At 38.3% G+C, this 23,345-nt stretch overlaps 1 protein-coding gene across 4 annotated transcripts in view; it reads right to left on the reverse strand.

Annotated features, from left to right (window-relative positions):
* Positions 1 to 3,614: 3,614 nt before the first annotated feature.
* The window catches only part of Nfe2l2 (NFE2 like bZIP transcription factor 2), a 30,025-nt gene continuing 10,294 nt past the window's right edge, over positions 3,615 to 23,345 (reverse strand). For 2 of the 4 annotated variants that reach the window (XM_047543640.1, XM_047543643.1), the window contains exons 2-5: positions 7,876 to 8,142; positions 7,064 to 7,153; positions 6,084 to 6,272; positions 3,615 to 5,322 (exon numbers count right to left, since the gene is read on the reverse strand). In XM_047543640.1, the coding sequence (XP_047399596.1) occupies positions 4,099 to 5,322; positions 6,084 to 6,272; positions 7,064 to 7,153; positions 7,876 to 8,142 (1,770 nt within the window). In that variant the 3' untranslated portion in view covers positions 3,615 to 4,098. Of the gene's footprint in view, positions 5,323 to 6,083; positions 6,273 to 7,063; positions 7,154 to 7,875; positions 8,143 to 12,722; positions 13,669 to 23,345 lie in introns of those variants that run through there. The other 2 variants (XM_047543642.1, XM_047543644.1) reach the window with 2 other exon arrangements.

Here is a 23,345-nt window from a genome sequence, read left to right on the forward strand (position 1 = left end):
ACTTCATGATCATGTAACATGCTATAGGTGAATGTTACAACTTTAGTAATAAAACAGTAAACATGGAATGAACCTTTTATATAAAGTTGTTTTTAAAGATGTGGATGTTATTAAATGGAATACAACTGGGAAGTAGGTGTACAAGAAAAAGTATTTTTAAAAAGTTAAAATGTATTGCCACAATACATGTTGCTTAAAAGGACACTTAGACTTAGGTCTTTGAGAACAGAATCCATGAGAAACTTTGGTGATGTGAGGAATTTGAACTTTAAGGGAGAAGAAATGATTAAGCAAGTGAGTTAATAGACAAATTGGGCGGAGGGGTGTGTGTGCAGCAGAAATACTCCCAGATGTTAGAAGTGTTTCTTGAAGTTGATGGGTTGAATGTTTTCTGGTGAGGGCAAGTTGGGGAAATATCCTTCCTTGAAAGTAGTCTTGAACTACACTGCTGCAGTTAACCCAAGTTAAAGTGAAATGAATGTGTATGTCTGGCTTGATAGTGGGATAATTATTTTAAGTAGCATTGCATATTTGAATTTCTAGCTTTAACAGCTATTGATATTTTCTCAGTATATTTTAAGTAAAATACCTTGTAAGTTGAAGCCAGATGGGAACTTTTAAGTAATAGAATTAAAACATTTTGCTTGTATTCAGAGTGGTCTCCTAGCATGTGCAATAGTTTAATATTCTCTGCAGTTAAATAATTTAAGGAATTGTGTACCTTATTTTAATACTTGAGTTCCTAAATAGGGACAAGAGTGGACTTTATTTTCAACAATATTTTCTCAATAAGAATAAATTCTTATGAAATGTAAAACATTTTAAAAAATACAAAATTTGGATCTTCCACGTGCTATTGCTGTTAAATTTTCTGAAGACTAGTGTTTTGCAAAAATGATTTTAACTTTGGGTTGAATATATAACTTCAAGATGAAGTAATAAAACATGTCATTCCCATTTATCACATTTTTGAAGACCTTAATACCAGGTAATGAACAGCAAGGGTGCATTGAGCTGCATGTTCATGTAGTTTAAATGGCACAGTTCTGAAAACTTGAGGAATTTGCCCATACTAAAGTTTTAGAATTGGTAAAGAAATAATTCATGTGGATTCAGTTATACTAGGGTGTCTTCAGCATCTACATTTTAAAAGGAAATGGTTAAATTACATCCCTGTGTATAGCCATTACACTTATTTTAATGGTTAAAGGGCATGTAATCAAAGAATTTTGTCAAATTTTAACTGGCTACCTGAAGGTTACAGGACAGGTAATTTTTATAATTTTGGTTATTCCAATTTTTAATACCTTGTATTACTGTTATATCAACAAAAGTGCAAGCTTACATCCTTCAAATGCAAATGTTGGAGGAACTTCCTATTTGATTTTAGGGTTGGGTTATTTAGTTGGTATTGAAAGCATGGTTTTTGTCTTGATTTTTATCAAGTTTAGGCATTTATTTTTTCAATGTGAAAGGAAGATGATATCCATCCTCAAATACCATGAGAAGTGCAAATGATCATAAAGAGCTTAACTAGTGCCTATCTTGTGGTATGTAAAGATAGTGTAGTTTTGGCAATTTTTAAAAAAAGTTTTCTGTCCAGGTGTGGTACACACCTATAGTCCTATCCATTTTGGAGGCTGAGACAGGAGCATGAGTTCAAGACCAGCCTTGGCCACTTGGCCAGACCCTGTCTCAAATACACATACACACACACCATCCTTGAACATGCCTGAGATTTTCATGGTTGACCAGGTGAGTTATGCCAGAGACATTTTTCTTCACATGGAATTGAAAATGTATGGTTCTCCCCCCACCAGCCCAGTTCTACAGTAGTACAAAATCGTATCAACTGAAACATCCTTCTGTGTATCTTAAAATAGAATTCTATGTTCTAAGACCTAATCAAGGAAATAATGGGCATGGGAGGTAAATTTGAACACCCACCTCCCAACAAAATAAAACACAACAAAAGCTTCAGAAGTCCCAGGGTGAAAAGGACTTTTACATAAAGTGTTATGCAATTAGGATATTTAGTATCATGTTTGGCACTAATGCCTCAAAAGATACACAGAATGGAAATCGGGAACACTTCAAGGCTTAACTCTTAAAGGGCCAAAATTTTATCTTGAGAACTGGTATGAAGCTACTGGATAAACTAGGATTTGTTCTATTTGAAATTTTAAACGAGTTTACATAATACAATTGATAATTTTGGGTACTGTAAGGTTCGATTGTCAGTTACGTTGTATGAGTTGGTAAGGTACTTTGAAATTCAGCTGATGCAGCTAAATAGGTGAAGCAGCGTGTCCCACGGTGCTCTTCACTGTTAAGTACCAAGTACAGGTGCTCCAGATGAGGCTACTGCTAAAATTGTCATGAATCCCCACTTAATTTTGTGTAAGAATAAATGATTTACCCAACCGGGTATTCTACTCAGGTTGGACAAGTCTCCAGGAGTTAAATCAGTCATCACTGCTACCACCACCAGAGGAAATTCCTTGACAGCACAATATTTAGAATACAGCATTTGAATCCCAGATCTGTTGGTCCTTGAAGTCATATTCAACCCTGTTCCTATAGTCATCTGAGTCAAATTCTCATGAGCCAGTTCCATTTTACTTGTAATGAAAGGTATCCTAATACAAAGTTAAAATTGACAAAACACCAGCTATAGTGTGCTTAATGTGAGCTAGAACTTTACAGATAAGAGCCCGAGTGCTGAAGAAAGTTGGCTGGAGGTTGTTAAATTGATAGCAACTCAGATTATCTGGTTCCAGAACTGGTGGAACACGCTTGCTTTAAAAGTTTCCTGACTCAAGAATACATAGAGTTGCTTAGATTAACTGAAGGGAAGCTATGAATGGTTTGAAAATGCATTTTCAAAAGGACTTGGCAGGGCCTCCCTGTCTAATAGATATCCAAAGGTGTCCAAATGGGAGCCAGTTCCCACTTACCTGTGTTCTAGTTTACTCCATTCCTGGGCAATATCATAATAAAGTCCTTTACTTAACTAGGCTGAAGTTCTGAGGGCTTACAAGGCTTGTGTCCCACCCCTCATCCTCTCAAAAGTCCTTGACCTTTATAGACTCTTCCATCTTGACTATCAAAATACCTGCTCTCCCACACCTTCAAATGTTGCAACCTCAACATGGTTTGATAGCTGCAACCATTATAGGTTGCAGTAAAAATACTGACCTTCCCAGTCCTTCCTTTTTTGAGAGGGATCTTTCCCAGCCTGACAGTGAATTTGTGATCTTCCTGTCTCAGTCTCACACCATTAAGCCAATGATCCTTTACTTTCTAACATGAAGTACATTTGCTGACTTCCCTTTGCTAGATTGCAAGTTCTAGGTGCCGACTGCATAGTGCGCACGCACCTATTGCCATGAAAATGAATTTGTAACGTTTTCCTTGAGATGTAGCTGCTGTTGAAGAGTGAATATCTTGATATTTTTTTTCTTTATAACTCTTAATACCACATACTTATTATAAAATGTTTTTTAAAGTTAAAAAAGATTCAAAGTACAGAACATCCAAATATATCAAACAGATGATTGTCTTATGGAAATCACTGTGAATAAACTCAAATGAATCTGAAGAAATAATTTAAGTCATAATATTCCTTTATTAGTACCAGCTCTTAAAAGTTTTTTTTTCCAGAGCTAAACAATTGAATATAAAAAATGCAAGTTTTTTTGTTCATACAGTATTTATAAAAAAGAAAAGTACATAGTGGTTAGTTTTGCAACAATTTGCTTTTAGCCAGATGTCATATCATAAATCTATGAATGTAACAAATGAGATAAGAACAGTATAAATAAGAAGTTTGTAGTATTTACACTTAGAATCTAGCCCAAATGGAGTCCTAAGAAATTATAGTTAAAAGTGAACCACTGATTCAATGTACTGATATTTTAATGCTTTTTTTAAAGTTTCATATTTTCTATACTAGCTTTGGCTATAATTTTGCATAGAATTACTTATAAAGTATATTTCTGCATTTCACATCACAGTAGGAGCTTTTAGTATAACAGTACAAAAAAAAAAAAAAAAAAAAAAAAGAAATAGCTCAGAAAAGGTCAGATTCTCCCAAACCTAGATTTTGTTAACATCTGGCTTCCTACTTTTGGGAACAAGGAATACATTGCCATCTCTTGTTTGTTGCAGGGAGTATTCACTAGGAGAATAAGGTTTCCCATCTTCGTCCCGTAGCATGCTGAAAACTTCAAGATACAAGGTGCTGAGTTGTTTTTTCAGTAGATGGAGGCTTTTGTCATTTTCTCCTTTTTCTTTAAGTAATTTTTCTTTTTCATCTTTTAAATGACCTAAATCTTGCTCCAGTTCTACTATATTTTCCAGTTTTCTTTTTCTGCAATTTTGAGCAGCCACTTTATTTTTACCCCTCCTACGTATATCTCGAATTAATGCAAGTTGAGCTTCATTGAATTGCTCTTTGGACATCATTTCATTGAAATCGTCAACAGGGAGGTTAATGATTTTTTCTACAGGGAATGGGATATGGAGAGCTTTTGCCCTAAGCTCATCTCTAGTGAGATGAGCCTCTAAGCGACTTGAATGTTTGTCTTTTGTAAATGGGATTTTTCGATGACCAGGACTTAGAGGCATTTCTTTCTTTGGTGTATTTTCACTGTGGGCATCATGCACAGGTGTGCTGTGCACTCGAGATGGTGATAGAGGTTGCACTGTATCCCCAGAAGAACGTGTTGGCTGTGTTTTGGGACCATTCTGTTTGACACTTCCAGGGGCACTATCTAACTCTTCCATTTCAGAATCACTGAAGCCAGGTGGTGGGTCTCCATAGATGGAAGATTCCACTGAGTGTTCTGGTGATGCCATGCTAGGACTTGTGTTCAGTGAAATGCCAGAGTCAGAATCATTGAATTCTGTGCTTTCAGGATGATTTTGGTTGAAAGCTTTACAAAGTGACAGGTCAGAACCATCAATGGGCCCATACAGAAGTTCAGAGAGTGACTGACTGACAGTAGCAGAGGAAGGCATGCTGTTGCTGATACTGGGTTCTGCTATGAAAGCAGAATAAAATTCATCACCAAAATCTGTGTTTAATGTGGCATTTGAATTTAATGAATTCACTGTCAGCTGGTTGGGATCTTCTGTGGAGAGGATGCTGCTGAAGGAATCCTCAAAAGCATTAAGAAAATGTGGACTGCAGTTCCCTACTTCTTTTTCCAGTGAAGGGATGGATGGGTAGAAATAACTGTTGTCAGTTTCTGTCAGTTTGGCTTCTGGGCTCGGAACGGTGGTAGTCTCAACCAGCTTATCATTTTCAGTATTAAGACACTGCATGGAAAAGAAGTTTATACTATATGAACCAAGATTAAATTTTTTTCCAGTTTGATCCCAGGGCCTTGTACATGTTATATAAGCACTCTACCACTGAGCTACATTCTAGCCCCTTTTGAAATTCTATTTTGAGACTGGGTCTCACCAAGTTGACCAGGCTGGCCTCAAACTTGTGATCCCCCCAGACTCAGCCTCCTGAAATCATTGGGATTATAGGCTTGCAACATCATGCCCAGCAAGGTTAAACATTCTTAATAGGTGATAAGCCATACCTTCTGTTAAGTTTAGGTAAACACACTTATCACCCCTATTCTCTACAAGGCATTCTCTTCTGTAATTCAGAGATTAATCTCCATTTTCAATAGATATATCTTAGATGTATATATACACCTAAGCATATGTATTATTTTCAAGGGTTATAGATCAGACTTTAGGTAGGGCCCATTAACTAACCGTGCATGTTAAGTGAATCTGGGAAGTTCTTTTGACTAACTGAAAAGCATCTTCAAATCCTTCTTATGAATAGGTGGCATGTAAGTAATAAACAATCAATGATTTTTTAAGTTTTTAGTTGTAGATGGACACAACTTTATTTAGTTATGTTTTTATGTGGTGCTGAGGGTTCTTGAACCTAGTGCCTCCTCACACATGCTAGGCAAACACTCTACCACTGAGCCACAACGCCAGCCCCAGAATGACTAATTTAAAAGGTACTGAATATGAAATAGCATCTTCAGTACTGCATTATTCTTAGTTACCTGTAATTCTGGAATGGAAAACAGCTCCTGCCAAACTTGTTCAAAGTCCTGCTGCATATTGTTTAAATCAGCCATGGCTCCCTCAAGAGAAGTTTCAGGTGACTGAGCCTGAGTAGGAGCAGTGAAGACTGGGCTCTCAATATGGCTGGGAATATCAGGAACAAGTGACTGAAATGTAGCCGAAGAAACCTAAAATTGACAAAGCATTTATTTATCTGCATGAGTATACCACCAACAGTGGATAAGTAAGCTCCAAGGCATGGTCATTCTTTAAAAGTAGAATCAGCTGCAGTTACTTCTCTATTTACCAACTTCTGACCCCAATTTCTCTATATAACAACATTTTTCTCCACAACTGACTCCTAATTTACAATTTAATGGCTTGTTTTAACCTATCCCATGCATTTAAAGGTAAACTTCAAAATGGGTAAGAAAAAATCTTAGGACTTCATTTGTATTATCTATACAGTGCCTCAAACACAAAAGATAAAAATTATTAATTGAACCAATGTTGGTTTATTAGCTTGTCCCTTACTTAGAAAAAATTTTTAGTATCACAAGTAAGTTGTTGCCATGATTATGTTATTCCAAAGGTTTTGGGTTCTACATCATAAGGGCTTTTTTCCTTTTCCTGTTTTTTTTTTTTTTTTTTTTTTTTTTTTTTTTTTAATTTTTTTAGTTGTTTATTGATGGACCTTTATTTATATGCAGTGCTAAGAATCAAAGCCAGTGCCTTACACATGCTAGGTAAGTGATCTACCACTGAGTCACAACCCCAGACCCATCATAAACGTTTTTTATTTATTTGTCTTATATTGTAAAGATATCTGTGAAAAAGTGCCCTGACAAGGCATTTTCTTGTTAAAAAATTTTCCTTTTAAAATGTATTCTTTCTTTTAAATGAAGACACACTGAAAGGACTTATAAAGGATATGTTCAATGTACTTATAGAGTTTTGTTCTTAACCAAATGTGTTATACCTCATTGTCATCTACAAATGGGAATGTCTCTGCCAAAAGCTGCATGCAGTCATCGAAGTACAAAGCATCTGGTTTGGGAATGTGGGCAACCTGGATTAAAAGGGAAAGGCATAAAGGAAGAAAAAAATTGTTAAATGTTCCATTGCCAAGCTAAATATTCATGATTAATGTTCATAAAATGTTTTTAATCTAGTTAATTGCTTATTTCAAAAATCAGTTTGATACACAGACTCAAACCAGACTATATGGACTCAAATCTTAGCTCCCTCAATTTGTTTTCTGTTTATTTTGTTTTGTTTTGGGTAGTGGTGGTGGAGACTAAACCCAGGGCCTCACAAATGCTAAACAAGCACTGTACCACTAAGTATACCCTCAGCCTTCCCCTAATTTCTTAAGTTTTCTGGGCAAATTATTTAACCTTCTTGAGCTTCAGATAAAATGTGAATGGTGCCTCACTTATATAGTTCAGCTAATAAATGTAATTAGAACAGCGTTTGCCTCAATACCATAAGCAATACCTATTACTAGTTTTAGTACTGCCAGTACTTCTATTGTTATTTGATCCTAGGAGGGATGTTTTTGTATGTACAAAGCTCTTTCATGTGATTTATGCCCTACTAATCTTACAATAACTCTTGAAGGTAAACAGGTTAGGTACTGAACTTACTAAGAGGCTGAAGTTTGGAAGTTAACTTGATATGGTCACAAAGATAGGAAAAGGCAGAGCTGGAACTCAAATCCAAATATTTTAATCCTCGGTCAATGTTCTCTTAAACCCTGCCATATACTTTCCCCCATACTGAGTACTCTACCTGGGAGTAGTTGGCAGATCCACTGGTTTCTGACTGGGTGTGCTGGGCTGGCTGAATTGGGAGAAATTCACCTGTCTCTTCATCTAGTTGTAATTGAGCAAAAAAGGCCTTCTCTTGCTCCTTTTGGAGTTGTTCTTGTCTTTCCTTTTCAAGTTTTTTCTGTTTTTCCAGCTCATACTCCTTCTGTCGCTGACTGAAGTCAAATACTTCTCGACTTACCCCAAGATCTATATCTTGCCTCCAAAGGATGTCAATCAAATCCATGTCCTACGTTTAAAGCAGAAAAGGAGAGTTCATGGTTAAGATAGTCCACATAAGTTATTCACAGTATGCCATGGTTGATGGTGGGGAGATTACAAAATATGTTCCAGGAAAGCAGTTAATTCGACTCAGTGAATCTATTCACTAAAAACAACCAACATATGACAGCTTGAATTATTGATAAGGTAGTAGAGACCGCTAAAGGGGGCAAGGTTACAAATGTTGTACACTAATGTGTGTGAATTAAAAGAAACCCTATATGATTTTAATGGTATAGAAATTAAGAGCACTACAAATCACAGGATTATAAGAAATGGGGTTTGAACAAACAAGACTGAATGCATGGGAGTTTTCTTTAAATTTGCAAGGCAAATATCAAGTTTATAAAGGGAAAGATTGAAAAATTGTCAATCTAGCAGGTGAGAAATATCACCATTTTGGTATTTGCTGCACTACATTATTTTCTCTTCTCATGTCCTGCTACTTTTGTTTTTGTGGTTCACCTGATAAATAATTTCCTTTGACTTATGCTTTAGTTCCAAAGGCACGAAAAAACTGCTAAAGAGAAAGGCTGCTTTTTGTGTACTGCCAAGTTGGGAAAGGGGTATTGAATGCCTGCTAGGCTCCTTCCTGGGAAATTGTAAATGCCGTGTGGGTATCTGTCTGTCTCTCCCTCCCTCTTCTCTTACTAAGGAGTGAACCCTGGGCCTTGCACATGCTAATAAGCATATGTTCTACCACTCAGCCCCTAACTTTTTAAGAAACAAAACAAAAAAATACTGCTCTACAAGAAGGATTGATGGTACTGTTTTTCCCCCACATGTTTGTTATTGGTGCATTATAGGTGTACACACTGATGGGATTTGTTACATATGCATACATGCACATAAAAGGTACTAAGTTTTAAGATATGGGAACAGTCTTAACAAAGGGGCTGGTTATTTTGAATTAGTAACAGACATATGTTTTCCTGACCAAAAATGTATCAAAAGCAGTTTTTCTGATTTGTAACTTTAGTTTTAGGGAATGTCCAAACAGAAAATTTACATCAGTTTCATTTAATGAATTACCTGTATCAAAATGAAATTGAGAATGGAAAAGTGAAGCCCTGGGCAATAGGAGTTGGGGCCAGCCATGTCAGCTTGCCTGCCCAGTAGAGGTCTACAGTGCTACTCTGCTCAACCTCACAAGGACAAAAATAACATGGCTGCTCCCTCAGTGAACACTTAAGACTATTTTTACCCAACACAGCAGGATCAGGCCACCTGCCTAGAGGCAGCACAGTGGCAATCGCCCTAAGAGTTGATTTACCTCTTATTTCTTTCCCCCACTTTCCCCTTCCACCAGTTACCAATGAGTTTCAGATGGTTTTAGTTATAATTCAGTATTATTCTATCCTACCCTAAATGTAAAAATATACAAATGTTGTTATGCACATTGACAGCAATGGGCTCTACTACTTGTTGTAGGTGAGACTAAACTCCAGGTCAAGAGTTACTAATGAAGCTGAGGACCTATCTAATGAGAACCTGGAATAACATTAGGACTATCTAAACAGAATGAATGATTTAACTTTTTCCCCAAACTGGGGATAGTATCTTTGAAGCAATGAAGCTGCTTGGTCTTTCCTCAGGGTAGGTCTGAAACTGACTAGTAAACATATGCAACATGTAAATAAAAAGGATGGAAGCACCTTAATATGAAGCAAGTCAGAAGATGTTCTGTTGGTGAATGGTGGTAGTGGTTTTGTTGATACTGTTGGTGGCTGCAGTGTTACAAGTGATGGGGACCCCATGTACATTTACATATAACTTTTCACAAACAATTCTGCCACTCAATTCGTGCTATGACTTCCTTTCAATGCAACTCCAAATCTATTCAGTATGTTTTTAATTTCCCATAACAAGTTTAGAAAAGGACACCTTGATGGATCCTTATTGGCAAACAGGAAAAATACAACAGGAAGCATCATTTGGATCAGCTCTAGAGCATCCTGTTGCAGCAGTGATCTGAAACCATGGTAATCCTGGGAGGATGAGCAGCTCTTTCAGTCCTAGCTTTCCAACTCCACCAGGAAGGCAACCAAAAGGTGTTGGAAGGAACAATGTATGTTCTTTAGGCTAGAGATCATAATGCCATCCACACAGGTTTCATGAAAGTGTTCAAAGAGATTTCCCTCTGTATTTTTAACTGTATTTATGCTGTGAGAGATCTCTAGAAGAAGAAAACATTTTTAAAGCTTAATTTTAAGCAACTACTTTGGATTCCTAAAAACAGATGTTCTAACCAAATTTAGAATGCAGCAACAATGGTTTTCTCCTCACACCCTTAATGTCATGCTGTTACTCGAATTTTCACAAAAGTTTCAGAAGGAAAATGCTTGCAGATTTGCCACTGCATGAAACATTCAAAGCTTTATGTTGAATATGAACAGAAGTCTGTTAACCCAAGATGCTACTAGGGAGACCCACAGGCTCAGTGCTGTGTTCTGTGCTAACCAAACAGGCAGTAAGCATTTCCTGTGAGAAGCCGTATGACCAGGCACATGACTGACTGCACAAACGACCCATGTCTGCAAAGCTTGCACATCATCTAAGAGGAAATAATAGTAGGGGTGGAGCCCATAACAAATGAGGACGTGACACCAGAGGTCAGGGAAGGGAAGTGCCTGAGGAAGAACTAAAAATGCTCCTCTGCACAGAAACACAGGACTGAAGAAGTACAAGTGTCTGGCCTTCTACAAGGCCTGGAGGAGGAGAGCCACGGTGTACAATGTTAGATAAGCGGAGCTGGGGAAGAGAGAGGAAAGCAGGATGTGGTTTGTATAGTGTTTCGACAGTTTATTTCCTTAAAACCAATGAAAAGGCTTCTCAAGGGCCATACAAGTGCTGGCTATGAGACTTCATGTGGCATATGGAGCAAATCCTGTCTGCCACTAAGAGTCTGAATTTTTCTTGTTCTTTTGTGAATCTTGAGTGTGTTACAAATTATGTTGCAAGCACAGCTTACAAAAAAGAAGACAATAAGAAACAATAGTTGGACAATTTATGTTAAATCACCATCTGGCCTAATGGAAATATTCATTTCTAAAATGTATACATCATCATTTGCCATCTGCGTAATCTCACAGGTTTTATGGGAAATCTGAAGTTGGACAATTAACTCCTAACACTTTAAAACAAACATCTTTGTAGTAGGATAAACAAACAAGAAAGGCCTTGAATACAGAATCCACACTCAAAGTTTTTTGTTAGTATTTTGAACAAATCATTTACCATGCTCGGATCATTCAAAATATCAGAAAAGATAAAGTACAGGTTAATATGATTGCCATTCTTAAATAAAAGTGTTCAATAAACAAACTCTGGAATGATATTTGAAAATTAAAATGGTATGTTTCACACATGTGTAAATGAAGCTCACACCCCATTTCCTTTGGAGAATTGACTGAAAGTGGTGGGATCTTTTCTTCTAAAAACAAATACATATGACCTGTAATCTCCGCCACTCAGGAAGCTGAGGCAGGAGGATTCCAAACTGAGACCAGCCTCAGCAACTTAGTGAGACCCTGTCTCAAAATAAAAAATTAAAAGGGCTGTTGATGTGGCTCAGTGGTTAAGCACCACTAGGTTCAATCCCTGGTACCGAAAAACAAGATAAAAAAATGAATTTCACCAATAAACTGCTAAAAAAACTTGTACATAAATATTTATGTCCCAATTTACTTCTCTAGGGCTTCTGTCCTTCATGGCATTACAAGAAGATACGCAGTGCAGTGCTAATTATCTTCTCAATGAGAATTCTAGAAAAAGCAAATGGCAGGTCATTGTAGTTTGTCTACATTGAAGTACTTTGGGTTTTTACAGGACTGATTTGCTAATTCTTTCTTGTGTTGCTACAATAATTGTAGATAATTAAAATTATCAAATGATTAGAAATACAGATTAAGAGAATGTTGAAGACAAAAGGGGCTTTGCAGCCACGTAAGCCAAGTAGAAATGTTGCTTGGCTTATTTGTCTAATTCTAGCACCATTTTAAAAAATATTAGTCTAGCAACCAAGTTGTATATATCAGCAGAGTTCTTAATAGGTTTTAACAGTTACACTAACCCTAATTTTCCTTCTAAAGAAATCTTACTCAGGAATTCTTCCTCAGTCTTCAACAGCTAGGGATATTTTACCCACATAAACATTCTCGAAATCACACCAAAAGATGGATTATTCAGAAAGTTAAAAGATAAGGTCACCTGTGTGCCATTCCCTGGATTGTAGAACCATTACTATCCTCCTTTTGTGTCTTTCAATTAGAAAGTAGTTCAGTTTCCTCAGTCTGGCAGGTTACTATACACAGACATTTTCATGGGCTGCTTCCTATTCACAAACAAGTTTCTCAGCAATGACTCAACCTAAGAAATATGATCCAGGCAGCTTACTGACACTCTCACCCATTACCCTTGTCCATAAACTCCAGTGCATGATGCAAAGATAAAGCAAAAGTGAAAAGTGATTTTTCTCAAGAGGAACATATGTAGTTTGGTTAAAAAGAAATCAGAAGAATTAATTTCTAAAACAATAGGTGACCCCACCTGCTACAAAAGCTGCACAGCTCCAGCCTGTCTGTGAGAGGCTTCACACCTGGGTCCCATCAGAGTTGGTTTTGGTTGGTTGTACTGGAGCAAGATGTGGCTGCTAGGCTTCTTAGGGGTTATGCAAAGTTATCACTTCTTTACCAAGAGAAGGGCTTGAACTGACAACAAATTTTTAGGATACAGTTTTCTAATCTCTTTTCCATTTTTGAGTGAGCTACATTATGTATTCAGTTCTGAACGCTGTCCTCCACATAGGAAAGGCACGCTTGGACAGAATGATCCAATAGGAAACTACTGTCAGAATGACCCAAAAGGAAAACACACATGTATACCCCATGTTACCAGCAACCTTCGAGAACATTGCATCCAACTCCCTAACCCCCTTCATCTAACCTACACAGAAATTAACCGGGTGTGGACTAACCAGGAAGCCCTGATGGAGGTCAAGCAGCCTTGCTGCCTGTCTCTTGGGTCCTCCTACAGGGGTGTCTCCATGAGAGAGACCTCAAACCAAAGGGGCTCTAAATTTCCTTGAATTACACTTACCCTATTTTGGGGTCCTGCATTTGTTAAAAAACAAAAACAAGAACTCCAGGGTCCATCCTTTTCATATTTAACTACTTAAAATTAGCTAAAAAATAATAAGTAGAGCAGTCATTCAGGTTTGGGGGCTGAGTGGGCGCCAAATGTCACTGCCAACCAGAGACCTTGTTTGATGTGGCAACAGTAGGGAACACTAGTGGTAGTGATGAATTTTATTGATATATATTTTTTACCATATTACATATTAATAAACACAGATTTAACACTTAGCTTTTCATTGGAAACTGAGGATACCATTAAAATACTTTACTTTTTTAGTGTAAGCTTTGAGTATAAAATATTTCTTAAAATAGTAAGTTATTAATGGTTAAAATCTCAATTTACCACAGTGGTGGTAGTTATTAAAGGTGATGGCCAAGATCAAAAAGATTAGTGTACATACCACCCTAAGTACATCCTTAATCCATCTACCCACCTCCTAGACTCATACAGGGCCCCTCTAAAGTGCCAGGAACCATGCTAGGTGCCAGGGATACAAAGATAAATAAGAGACAGTCTCTGACCTTAGTTATGAGACAACACAGGGAGACGAATGAGGAACCCAGGTATCACAGAGGGAATACCACTACCCTGGCACAGAAAGGCCTCACAGAGGTAACAGATGCCGTAAAGTGCAACAGTCTTGACTACATGAACATACTAGCCATCTGAAAGCAAAGGAGGCTACAGAGGTGATGAGAACACATAAAAATAAATACATCTCCACACTGTTTCTGTTCTTGGTCTCCCTTGGTGGTGGCAATGTTTTCCCTCACTGCCCCCTCAGAGGCTCAGATTCTCCAGCGCAAGGGAAATTCTCAGACTCAGAGACTTCCTCCTTGCACTTGGACTTTTCCGTCAGCATGACTCATCTCGTCCAGCATGGGGCATGGGAATTACTGTTTATGCCACACAGTCACGAAATGCTTCTGGAACAGACCAGAAGAATCACGCAGACAGCCCCTCATTTTGGAAACGGGCTTACATGGTGAAATAACTTACACATGGTCCAAAGCCAAAGGATTCTCAAACTACCCCCTTTTCTGATTTTCTAATTTTACAACTCTTACCACGTTATTTGTGAGAGAGGAAAAGGTAAACCTTTGCTTCACTTTCCCTTTTTAAATTCACTTCATGGTTTACAGGAGTGTTAGTGTGAGGGAGGGTGACCAGTATTGTAATCTTCATTTCTACATGAGCATGTAGAGCTTTGGGATTGGAGCTATCTGCCCCAAAACACATGTTCAGCAAGCAGCACAGCTAGGACTCCAACTCCAAACTTCAAATTCAGAGTTTGGGAAGCTCTTTCCACACACCAGAGCAAAACACGGTCTGGAAACCTTGGTTTAGCCCTATATCTCCCTCCCCACAGGCAGGAAACTGAGATGTGGAAGTCAGCCCTCTGAACCCTTGGACCTGACTGACCCAGGAGGCTTATAGGCAGATCAGACCAACTCATGGGGAGAGTTCAGCACTGAAATGGATCTTCTCATAAGGCCAATATATACCCCACACTCTTTATATTTCTTATCAGAAATTTTATTAAATACTCTGATTAGACTAAATTCCTTTTGGACATGACAATATTTTTTAAAATAAAAATACATGTATATGGTACAGCATTCAAAAATTTAAAAAATCAAAAAAGTAATCTCCAAGTTACCCTCCGGGAAAGCAACCACTTGTATTCTGTGTTTCCTTAAGGAAACATTCCATTTTATATCCACATAGAGATACAAAACAGCTTATGATCACAGGGTTCCACATTTATTCCCCTCATTTAATATGTTCCAGAAATGGTCCTACCTCAGGTCATAGAATTGTCCCATTACTTATAACAGCCAGCATTTCATTATATAATGTACCATAACAACAAATTACTCAATAGTATAACAATCAGTCCCTCCACTCAACTTTTTTTTTTTTTGGGGGGGGGGCAGGGCATGGTACTGGGCATTCAACCCAGGGCACATGGTAGGCAAGTGCTTTACCACTGAGCTACATTCTCACTCTTTTTTATTTTATTGTGAGACAGGGTCCCTCTAAGTTGCCCAGGCTGGCCTCAAACTTGCCATCCTCCTGCCTCAGTCTCCAGAGTACCCGGGATTACAAACATTATAGCTACGTGCCATTGTGCTTGGTTTCTAATCTTTTGCTATTACAGATAATGCCACGATGAATACCCTTGTATATAAATGACTTCATAAGTATTATGAGGATATCTGTGAGATAAATACAAGTAGAAATGCTGGGTCAGAGTACATGCAGTTTAAATTATGACAGATACTGCCAAAGAGCCCTACACAAAGATTGTACCTTTTACACTCCCACTTGGTAACATGGAATGCCCATTTCCCCACCTTTCCCAGCTCAAGTGCCCTTTACATCTTGCATCATACTGGCATGTGGCACCCACTCAATAAATACATACTTGGGTGGGGGTACAGCTCTGTGGTAGAGCACATGCTTAGCATGTGCAAGTTCAATCCCCAGCACCAAAATAAATTTTAAAAACCCATTAACTGTACAGGTCTCCTATGGTCTATAATCATTTCAAAACTGGACCCTTCCCATTATTGTTTAACAATAAAATGGAGATCCAAGATAAGAATAAACTGTCCCTGCAGAAATGTCAACTTGCAAATAGCACTTCTTTAACCACCAATCTATGCCCAGCCATGCTCCAGTCAGCTAACCCTGATTTGTGCTTTCTGAGTTGGCAGCGTACTTAGAGGCAAGAAACAGAGGCCACGGCACAGAAATAATGCAGGTGGGGGAAAGTCCCAACAGGTGGAACACTCAAACACGACAGTCTAATCAGCAACTTCAGCCTTTCTAATAGACAAGGTAAATGTTAGAAAAAAAGAAAACACTCTAAGGATTTGTCTCTCAGAAACAGGTGTCTGTTGCCCACTAAACTACATTTAGAACACATAACTGGTTATAAAAAGAGCCAACAGTAACTTTGGAGACCATAGTCCAGGTTTATAAAGATAGCCCGTTAACTGGGCAACCAGCAATAGGTCTCATCTGCCTAAGCAGACCCCCAGAGGGTTCATTTAGTTACTTAACATAAGCTAAAATTAAAGACAGACTTTTCTATTATGATTTCTACTACTTAAAAACTCATTTAACGGGCTGGGGAGATAGCTCAGCTGGTAGAGTGCTTGCCTCGCAAGCACAAGGCCCTGAGTTCAATCCCCAGTACTGGGGAAAAAAAAAAAAAAAACAAAAAAAAAAACCACTCATTTAACTATTAGGAATTACTCTGAAAACAGACTTTTTTTTTATTTATAGTTTTTAGTTATATATAACATTAGGATTAATTCTGACATAATTATAAAAGCATGGAATATAATTTGCTCTAATTCAGTCCCCAGTACTTTCCCTTTTCCTCCCTTTCCCTGTTCCTTTCCCTCTACTCCACTGATCTTTCTGAAAACAGACTTTAAAATTATTGTGTGGAATTTAACCTTAAGAGCCAAATTAGGACTGGGGAGATAGCTCAGTCGGTAGAGTGCTTGCCTGGCAAGCACAAAGCCCTGGGTTCGATCCCCAGCACCATATAAAAAAAAAAAAAAAAAAAAAAAAAAAAGAGCCAAATTAATGGCCTGTGAAACTTGTTAGCAGAAAACCACACGATGTCTAACCTGCACGCTTCCTAAGACTTTTCTTCCCTCATCCACAAGTGTGAATACAGTCGGGTTTTCTAAGACTGGCTCCGCTTAATACAACAGGAGTGAGAGCCGCCCAGTCCTAGACCCTACCAGCAGATCTTCTCCATTGCCTAGCCACCAGCTTTCCCTACCAAGAGCAAAGGTGGCCCGGAATGAGCGTGGAGCCTTGAGAACCACCAAGTACGGTCACACATGCTCTAAATCCACATTCCATATCCAAGGGCTCCTCAAGACAAGTGAATCAAGCAACAGTTCTCAGCCTCCATGAGAAAGAGCCTGACACCTGTAGTGCTTTAAGATCACAAAACACTTTCAGTTGTACCATTATGTCATTTAAATTTCGTACTACCATGTGTGAAGAAGCCAAGGTAAGGAAGGTTAAGTGTCAAAGGTTTCCCAGCTGGTCAGCTGCCATCTGCAGCAGACGCAGGTCCTCTCCAAGTTGAGGAACATACCCACGTAAATCATTTCACCGTTTAGTGAATCCTAACACCTCCCTTTCCTCCCTGTGCCCCACCAAAATAATTAAATTCTAGTCTGCTCTAAAGTTTGTTCATTGTAGTTGTGGATGGACTATTCATTTAAACCAGTTTTGAAAACAATACCATAAAAACAGGCCCAACATTTTAAATGACCTCAGATACCCCTAAATAAAAAAATAAACACATGGAGTAAAAAAATCTCATTCTCTTCCCTCTAGAACAAAAGCTATCAGTATAATTAGAAAAATCTATGACTAGGGAAGTTAAAATATGAAAATCAGCCGTATGAAGTTTTCCTAAGTAAATGTTCACAAAAACTGTGGGAATTTTGACCTTATTTGCCATTGCCCCATGAAAATGTCATTATAGTGCCCCCCAAAATATATGTCAGACACTAACTCATCATACTGTCTGTTCAGTACAGTATACCACCCAATAAATTTCTTACCACCTATAATTTCTTCTTCTTTTTGGTATTAGAAATCGAACACGGAGGAGCTTTTAGTGAAGTCACATTTCCAGCCCTTAAAAAAAAAATTTTTTTTTTTTTAAATTTTGAAACAGGGTCTCACTAAGTTGCTTAGAGTCTCGCTAAGTTGCTGAGGTTGGCCTTGAACTGGTGATCTTCCTGCCTTAGCCTCCTGAGTCGCTGGGATTATAGTTGTGCACCACTACACCCAGCTCACCTAGGATAATTTCTTTGTAAAGGCAATTTCTTCAGTTTGAACCTAGTAAAAGTTTAAATTATTTGCAGTTCCAACTACTAGGTTTCCAGTGCCAAGTAAACCCAGGATCCAAAGAAATAGGCTATCAAGAACACACACCTGGTGTCACATCATTTTACAAAAAAACTTTTGGCCTTGGTTTCCTCATCTGCAAAAGGGTGAGGCTAGATTCAGTGATCCTTAAAATGCTGCCTTCTAAATGCTTCTGATTCTATGATGCCCAGAATATAAATCTAAAAACTAACTTTGAATTTTAAAAATCAGGCTAACTTCAGCTACTTGTAAGATGCTCTAAAGCAGCACTAATAGAAATATAATGCAAATCACATATACCTAATTTCTCTTAGTAGCCTAGCCTTGCTAAAAAAAAAAAAAAAAAAAGTGAATAATATATTTAACTCGATATATTCAAAAATTTATTTTACACACACTTTTAACATGTGACCAAAATTATAAAATTGAGATACTATAAGTGATAAACTCAACAAATTTGACACCAAATCTTGCCTAACGCGACAACATGAAATAGTCTTGCCAAACAGTAAAGGCATATTTAAGAGAAAAAAAAAATACTACTTCTATTTCTAGGAATAGAAATTTAAGCCAGGTGTAGTGACCCAAACCTATAATCCCAGCTACTGAGGAGGCTGAGGCAGGAGGCTCACAAGTTTAAGGACAGCCTGGGCATTAGAGAGACCCTGTTTCAAAATAAAAAACACAAAGTGTTGGGGATGCTCAACCCCTGGGTTCAATTCCCAGTACTGCAAAAAATAAAACAATAGTAATTTAAATTTAGCAGGGCACCTGGCAGCACACCTGAAATCACAGCAACTCAGTGGCTTAGGAGGCTAAGACAGGAGGATCATAAGTTCAAAGCCAGCCTCAGGGTCTCAAAATATAAATACATACATACATACATACATACATACATACATACATACATAAAGGCGGGTGGGGGATGTGGCTCAGTGGTAAAGCCCCTTTGGATTCAATCCCTGGTACCAAAAAATATATATATTTTTTTTCAATAAAAATTTAGTTCTTCAGTGGCACTGTCCACATAGCACTCCAAAACAACACATGGTTAGTGTAACTACATTGTTGGACAGGGTGGTTCTGCAACACCCTACAAAGTGAATCCTCCAGCACTCCGTAGGAGTAAATTCTACTGAACCAAACTCTTTTGCTTGGCAAATTACTTCCTAAGTATACACTGAATACCCTAGGCACATTAGCCTTTCCAAGCTACACTGGGTAGTATTTATACTGCTACCTCCCTGACTTTAAAGAGCTGGTAGGAGTCTGAATTACCAAGAGAGCTGGCTCATAATGATTAAGTGGAGTGTTTTTGTTATTCAGCAATGTTATGATCCAAACATCATGGAATTACCAAGATTACAATAAAGGTTAGAGCCAGAGATATAGCTCAGTGGTAGGGTGCTTGCCTGCGAGTTTGATCCCTAGCACTAGAATAGAATGGAATGGAAAGGGAAAGAAAGATTACTTCAGAGATCATCTGAAGATGGATAGAAATAGAGCCTTAGGTACTTAATATTTCTTTCTACTAGGTATGTAAATTAACTTGGGTTTCAATTGCTTTAAAATGCACAATACCTTACACTGTTATTACTCATCACCAGATGGCAATATGTACCTCTTAAAAAGATTATCATTAATGTACACATATTTCATTCTCTTAAAATTAATGTAGAAATCTTTTCCTTAATGGGAATCTTTTCAATTAACCCACTAATTATATAGGGAACAGCAGTTATCTAGTAAGGCTTCACATTGAGATCTGAGAATGAAGGATCACAGTGTCAAAATTGAGTCCAGATAATAATAATGACCACAATTTGTATGTGCTCACACATTTGTATGTGCTCAACACCATTCTAAAACCCTGAATTCACTCTTATATGTGCATACCAGTCCACCCTGGTGTGCAGCATTTCCATCATCACCATTCCAGAGAAAGGAAAGGAAGCACACTGCTTTTGCCTGAAGACCTGCATCTAGTAAACGATGACAGTGAGATCAGGTACAGGCACAGTTACTTTACAGAACCACTCCAGTAACACAGGCTCTTCCTTCAGTATAGCCTAGGTCTCTTAAGAAGGCTGCCCGGGAGATGAGTGCCACATAGGGCCTGGGCTGCTAACCAACTGTGTAAGGGGCCTATGGTCACCACCTAACTCTTCTGTGGTCCCTACAGTGGAAGCCAAGACAACATCAGTTGTCACAAAATGGTTTTTCATGAGAAAAAGTATATGAATGCCCCTTAAAAACATAAAGTACAACCACAAGGTGAGATGGTAATGCTATTAATAAATCCATGTCCCATTGCAAATGCCAAATGACTCTGAGAAGCATCTACTTTTTAAGTTTCTGGGTCTAGCCACTACATAAAAAATAGAAGGAAACTGTTTATGTACCAGACATTTGCATGGTGAAAGGGTTGTAAACATAAAAACCTTCCAGCTCTGTCATCTCCTCAAGGGTCTTAGGTTTTCTTTCTCTCCACCATTCTGCCTGTTTCTTAAGGTTAAAGTTATTTTGGGGTAGTTATTACAAGATATTTTAAAGCCTTTGAAGGAGTGGGTTGCAGGAGATGAGTTTGGATTTAGCCTTCTGCGAATGAACTGCCAATCCCCAAATTCCTTCTGTTCATGTAACTTCTGTCCATATAAACTAACTTGTGGATACTGGATTTTGAGGCCCAGAACCCGAGAGGAAGAAATTTTGCCATACATAGGGAATGGGTCTGGGAAGGGGTTCTATGAGATGGTTTAACAATCCTCACAAGGACAGGGAATCCAGCATATGGCAGGTGGGCTTGTAGTGTCCCTAGAAGATCCTGGGCTGTGTGCAGGGCCTCGTTGGGCTGGGGCATGTGCAAGGCCTGGCCAGGAGTTGGTCTTCTGTTTCAGGAGGCCCAGTATTTAGATATAGGCCCTCACATCAGACCAAGATGTGTATAGGGAAGACCACAGGAGAATGAGAAGCATATAGCAAAGAGAAAAACAGGGCATGAACGTTTATGCCATTATGCAGCTAAAATTCGAGGAGGGGTATTTTTCAAATGGGTCATGGAAAGCCTGAATCCCCACACATTCAAAACTCCCTGAAAAAGAAGGAATATAATGATAAGAATAATCATAGCTAGCATTTGAATACTAGCACTAGTATCATAAGCTAGATCCCAAGCCGAGTTTTTACCTTCCTTAACTTGAAGAACACTATGCACAGATATCCATAATCTAAAGGTGCTGACACTAAACACAACCCACAGTAAAACCCTCAGTTCTTCACTTAGAAAACAGGAGGATGCTCCTTACCTAGGGATGTAATAGGACTGCACAGAACAAAAACAGTTGGTTAAAGCACTTAGCATGTGGCTGCCATGGTCACCACTGGCAGATACCCACATCTATTTGCTTGAGGTTCACAGGCAAAGCCCACAAGAGAAAGGATGCTGTTTTGTTTAGTTTTTTCTTTCCTTGGGTGAACAGTGATAATCACTGGGACTGGAAGCCAAGGAAAAGACTGTTACAGTTGACTGAAGATAGTAATTTGATCTTAGAAAAGGGCAAAAAGAGAGTCCCTCTGTGCTATCTTGGGGAAGAAAAGAATTTATTTTGAAAGCTGAACAGCAACTTCTAGCTGGCTTTTTCTCTTCTTCCATCATTGGAATGAATATTCTGGCAGATGAGTTCCTGATCAAACACAGTAACAGTGGAACATGCAGGCTGAGTATAAGCGGTTTCATGATGGGACCAAAAGAAGAAAATCCATTCCCCTCCTTTAAAAATCCTTCTTAGTGGCCAGCAAAGGTGCAATTTAGTTACAATGGCAGATTCTCAATACACATGCTGATGCCAAGCCCTCTAAGCGATAAGAAAACTCACTCCTACAACATAGCAGGACCCCCTCATCTTCACCTCCATCTTCCAACTCACCATAAAAACTTCCAGCACACACCCAGCTCCAGTGTTCTGCCCTTTCCAAAACCTCCGATGGCTTCCATGTGCTTTGTATAAACTTGAAACACTGGACAAGCTCACCAAAGGTCTTCCAGACATCCTGAGTCATCCTTTACAGCCCACCTCTGGCTCATGCCTCTCCTATCCCTAGGGCTTCAGTTGAGTCTCTTAAGTCTGAGCCAAATGTTATCTATTGGCTTTAAAATAGTCTAATGAAAATGTGGTGTCCTCTGTAATATCCTCTATAAGTCAGGTGGAAGTGACATTTTCTCATGTAGTCACTGTCAAAGTCCTGTCATATATCATCTACTAGCTTGTATATGCCCTCCTGGAGGGCAATTAGCAGACTCACTCTCACGCTTATTAAGTAACAATTAAGTAAACAGCAGGCAAGGTGATAGATGTTAGAGTTACCAAAAAGAACAAAATACATCCCTACTCTAGAAGAATTCATACCCTAGGCTGAAGAGACAGAGACATTAACTAATTTAATAATAATTATGACATAAAACACACCCTAAAATTCAGAAGTGCAAAAGAGCCAAAGAGATAGATTAATTAGGAGGGGCAACCTGAAAAACAAATGTCCTTGACTGAGAGTATCTGCTGCATTATCCTAAAGATTAAAACAACTTCATGCCATGTGTGGATGATACACACTTGTAATACCAGTGACTTGGGAAGCTAAGGAAAGAGGGTTCCAAGTTTGAGGCTGGCCTCTGCAACCTGGTGAGACTCAATCTCAAAAAATGACTAGGTTGGTAGATCAGTGGTGAAGTACTCCTGGGTTCGATCCACGGTACCAATTTTTTTTTTTTTTAAACCCAACAATTGGGCTGGATTTGTAGTTCAGTGGCAGAGTGCTTGCCTAGCATGTGTGAGGCACTGGGTTCGATTCCCAGCACCACATATAAATAAATAAATAAGGGTCGCTGACAACCAAAAAAAAATTTTTTTTAAAAAGCCTAACAATTTCATGTCCTAAAAGTTCCCTAAGCTATATAGACATCTAATAAATATTTGTGGAATAAATAAGTGCACATTATTTTGGCTCTGAATTCAATATTTTCATATATATCTAAGGTGTCTCCAGTTAAAGACTTCAAATTACTTAGAAATGAAGGTACCATGTTTTCATATAACTTATGACCTAATTATTAGTTGTAGAAAA

Source organism: Sciurus carolinensis, chromosome 3, assembly GCF_902686445.1.
Source record: "Sciurus carolinensis chromosome 3, mSciCar1.2, whole genome shotgun sequence".
Lineage (NCBI taxonomy): Eukaryota > Metazoa > Chordata > Mammalia > Rodentia > Sciuridae > Sciurus > Sciurus carolinensis.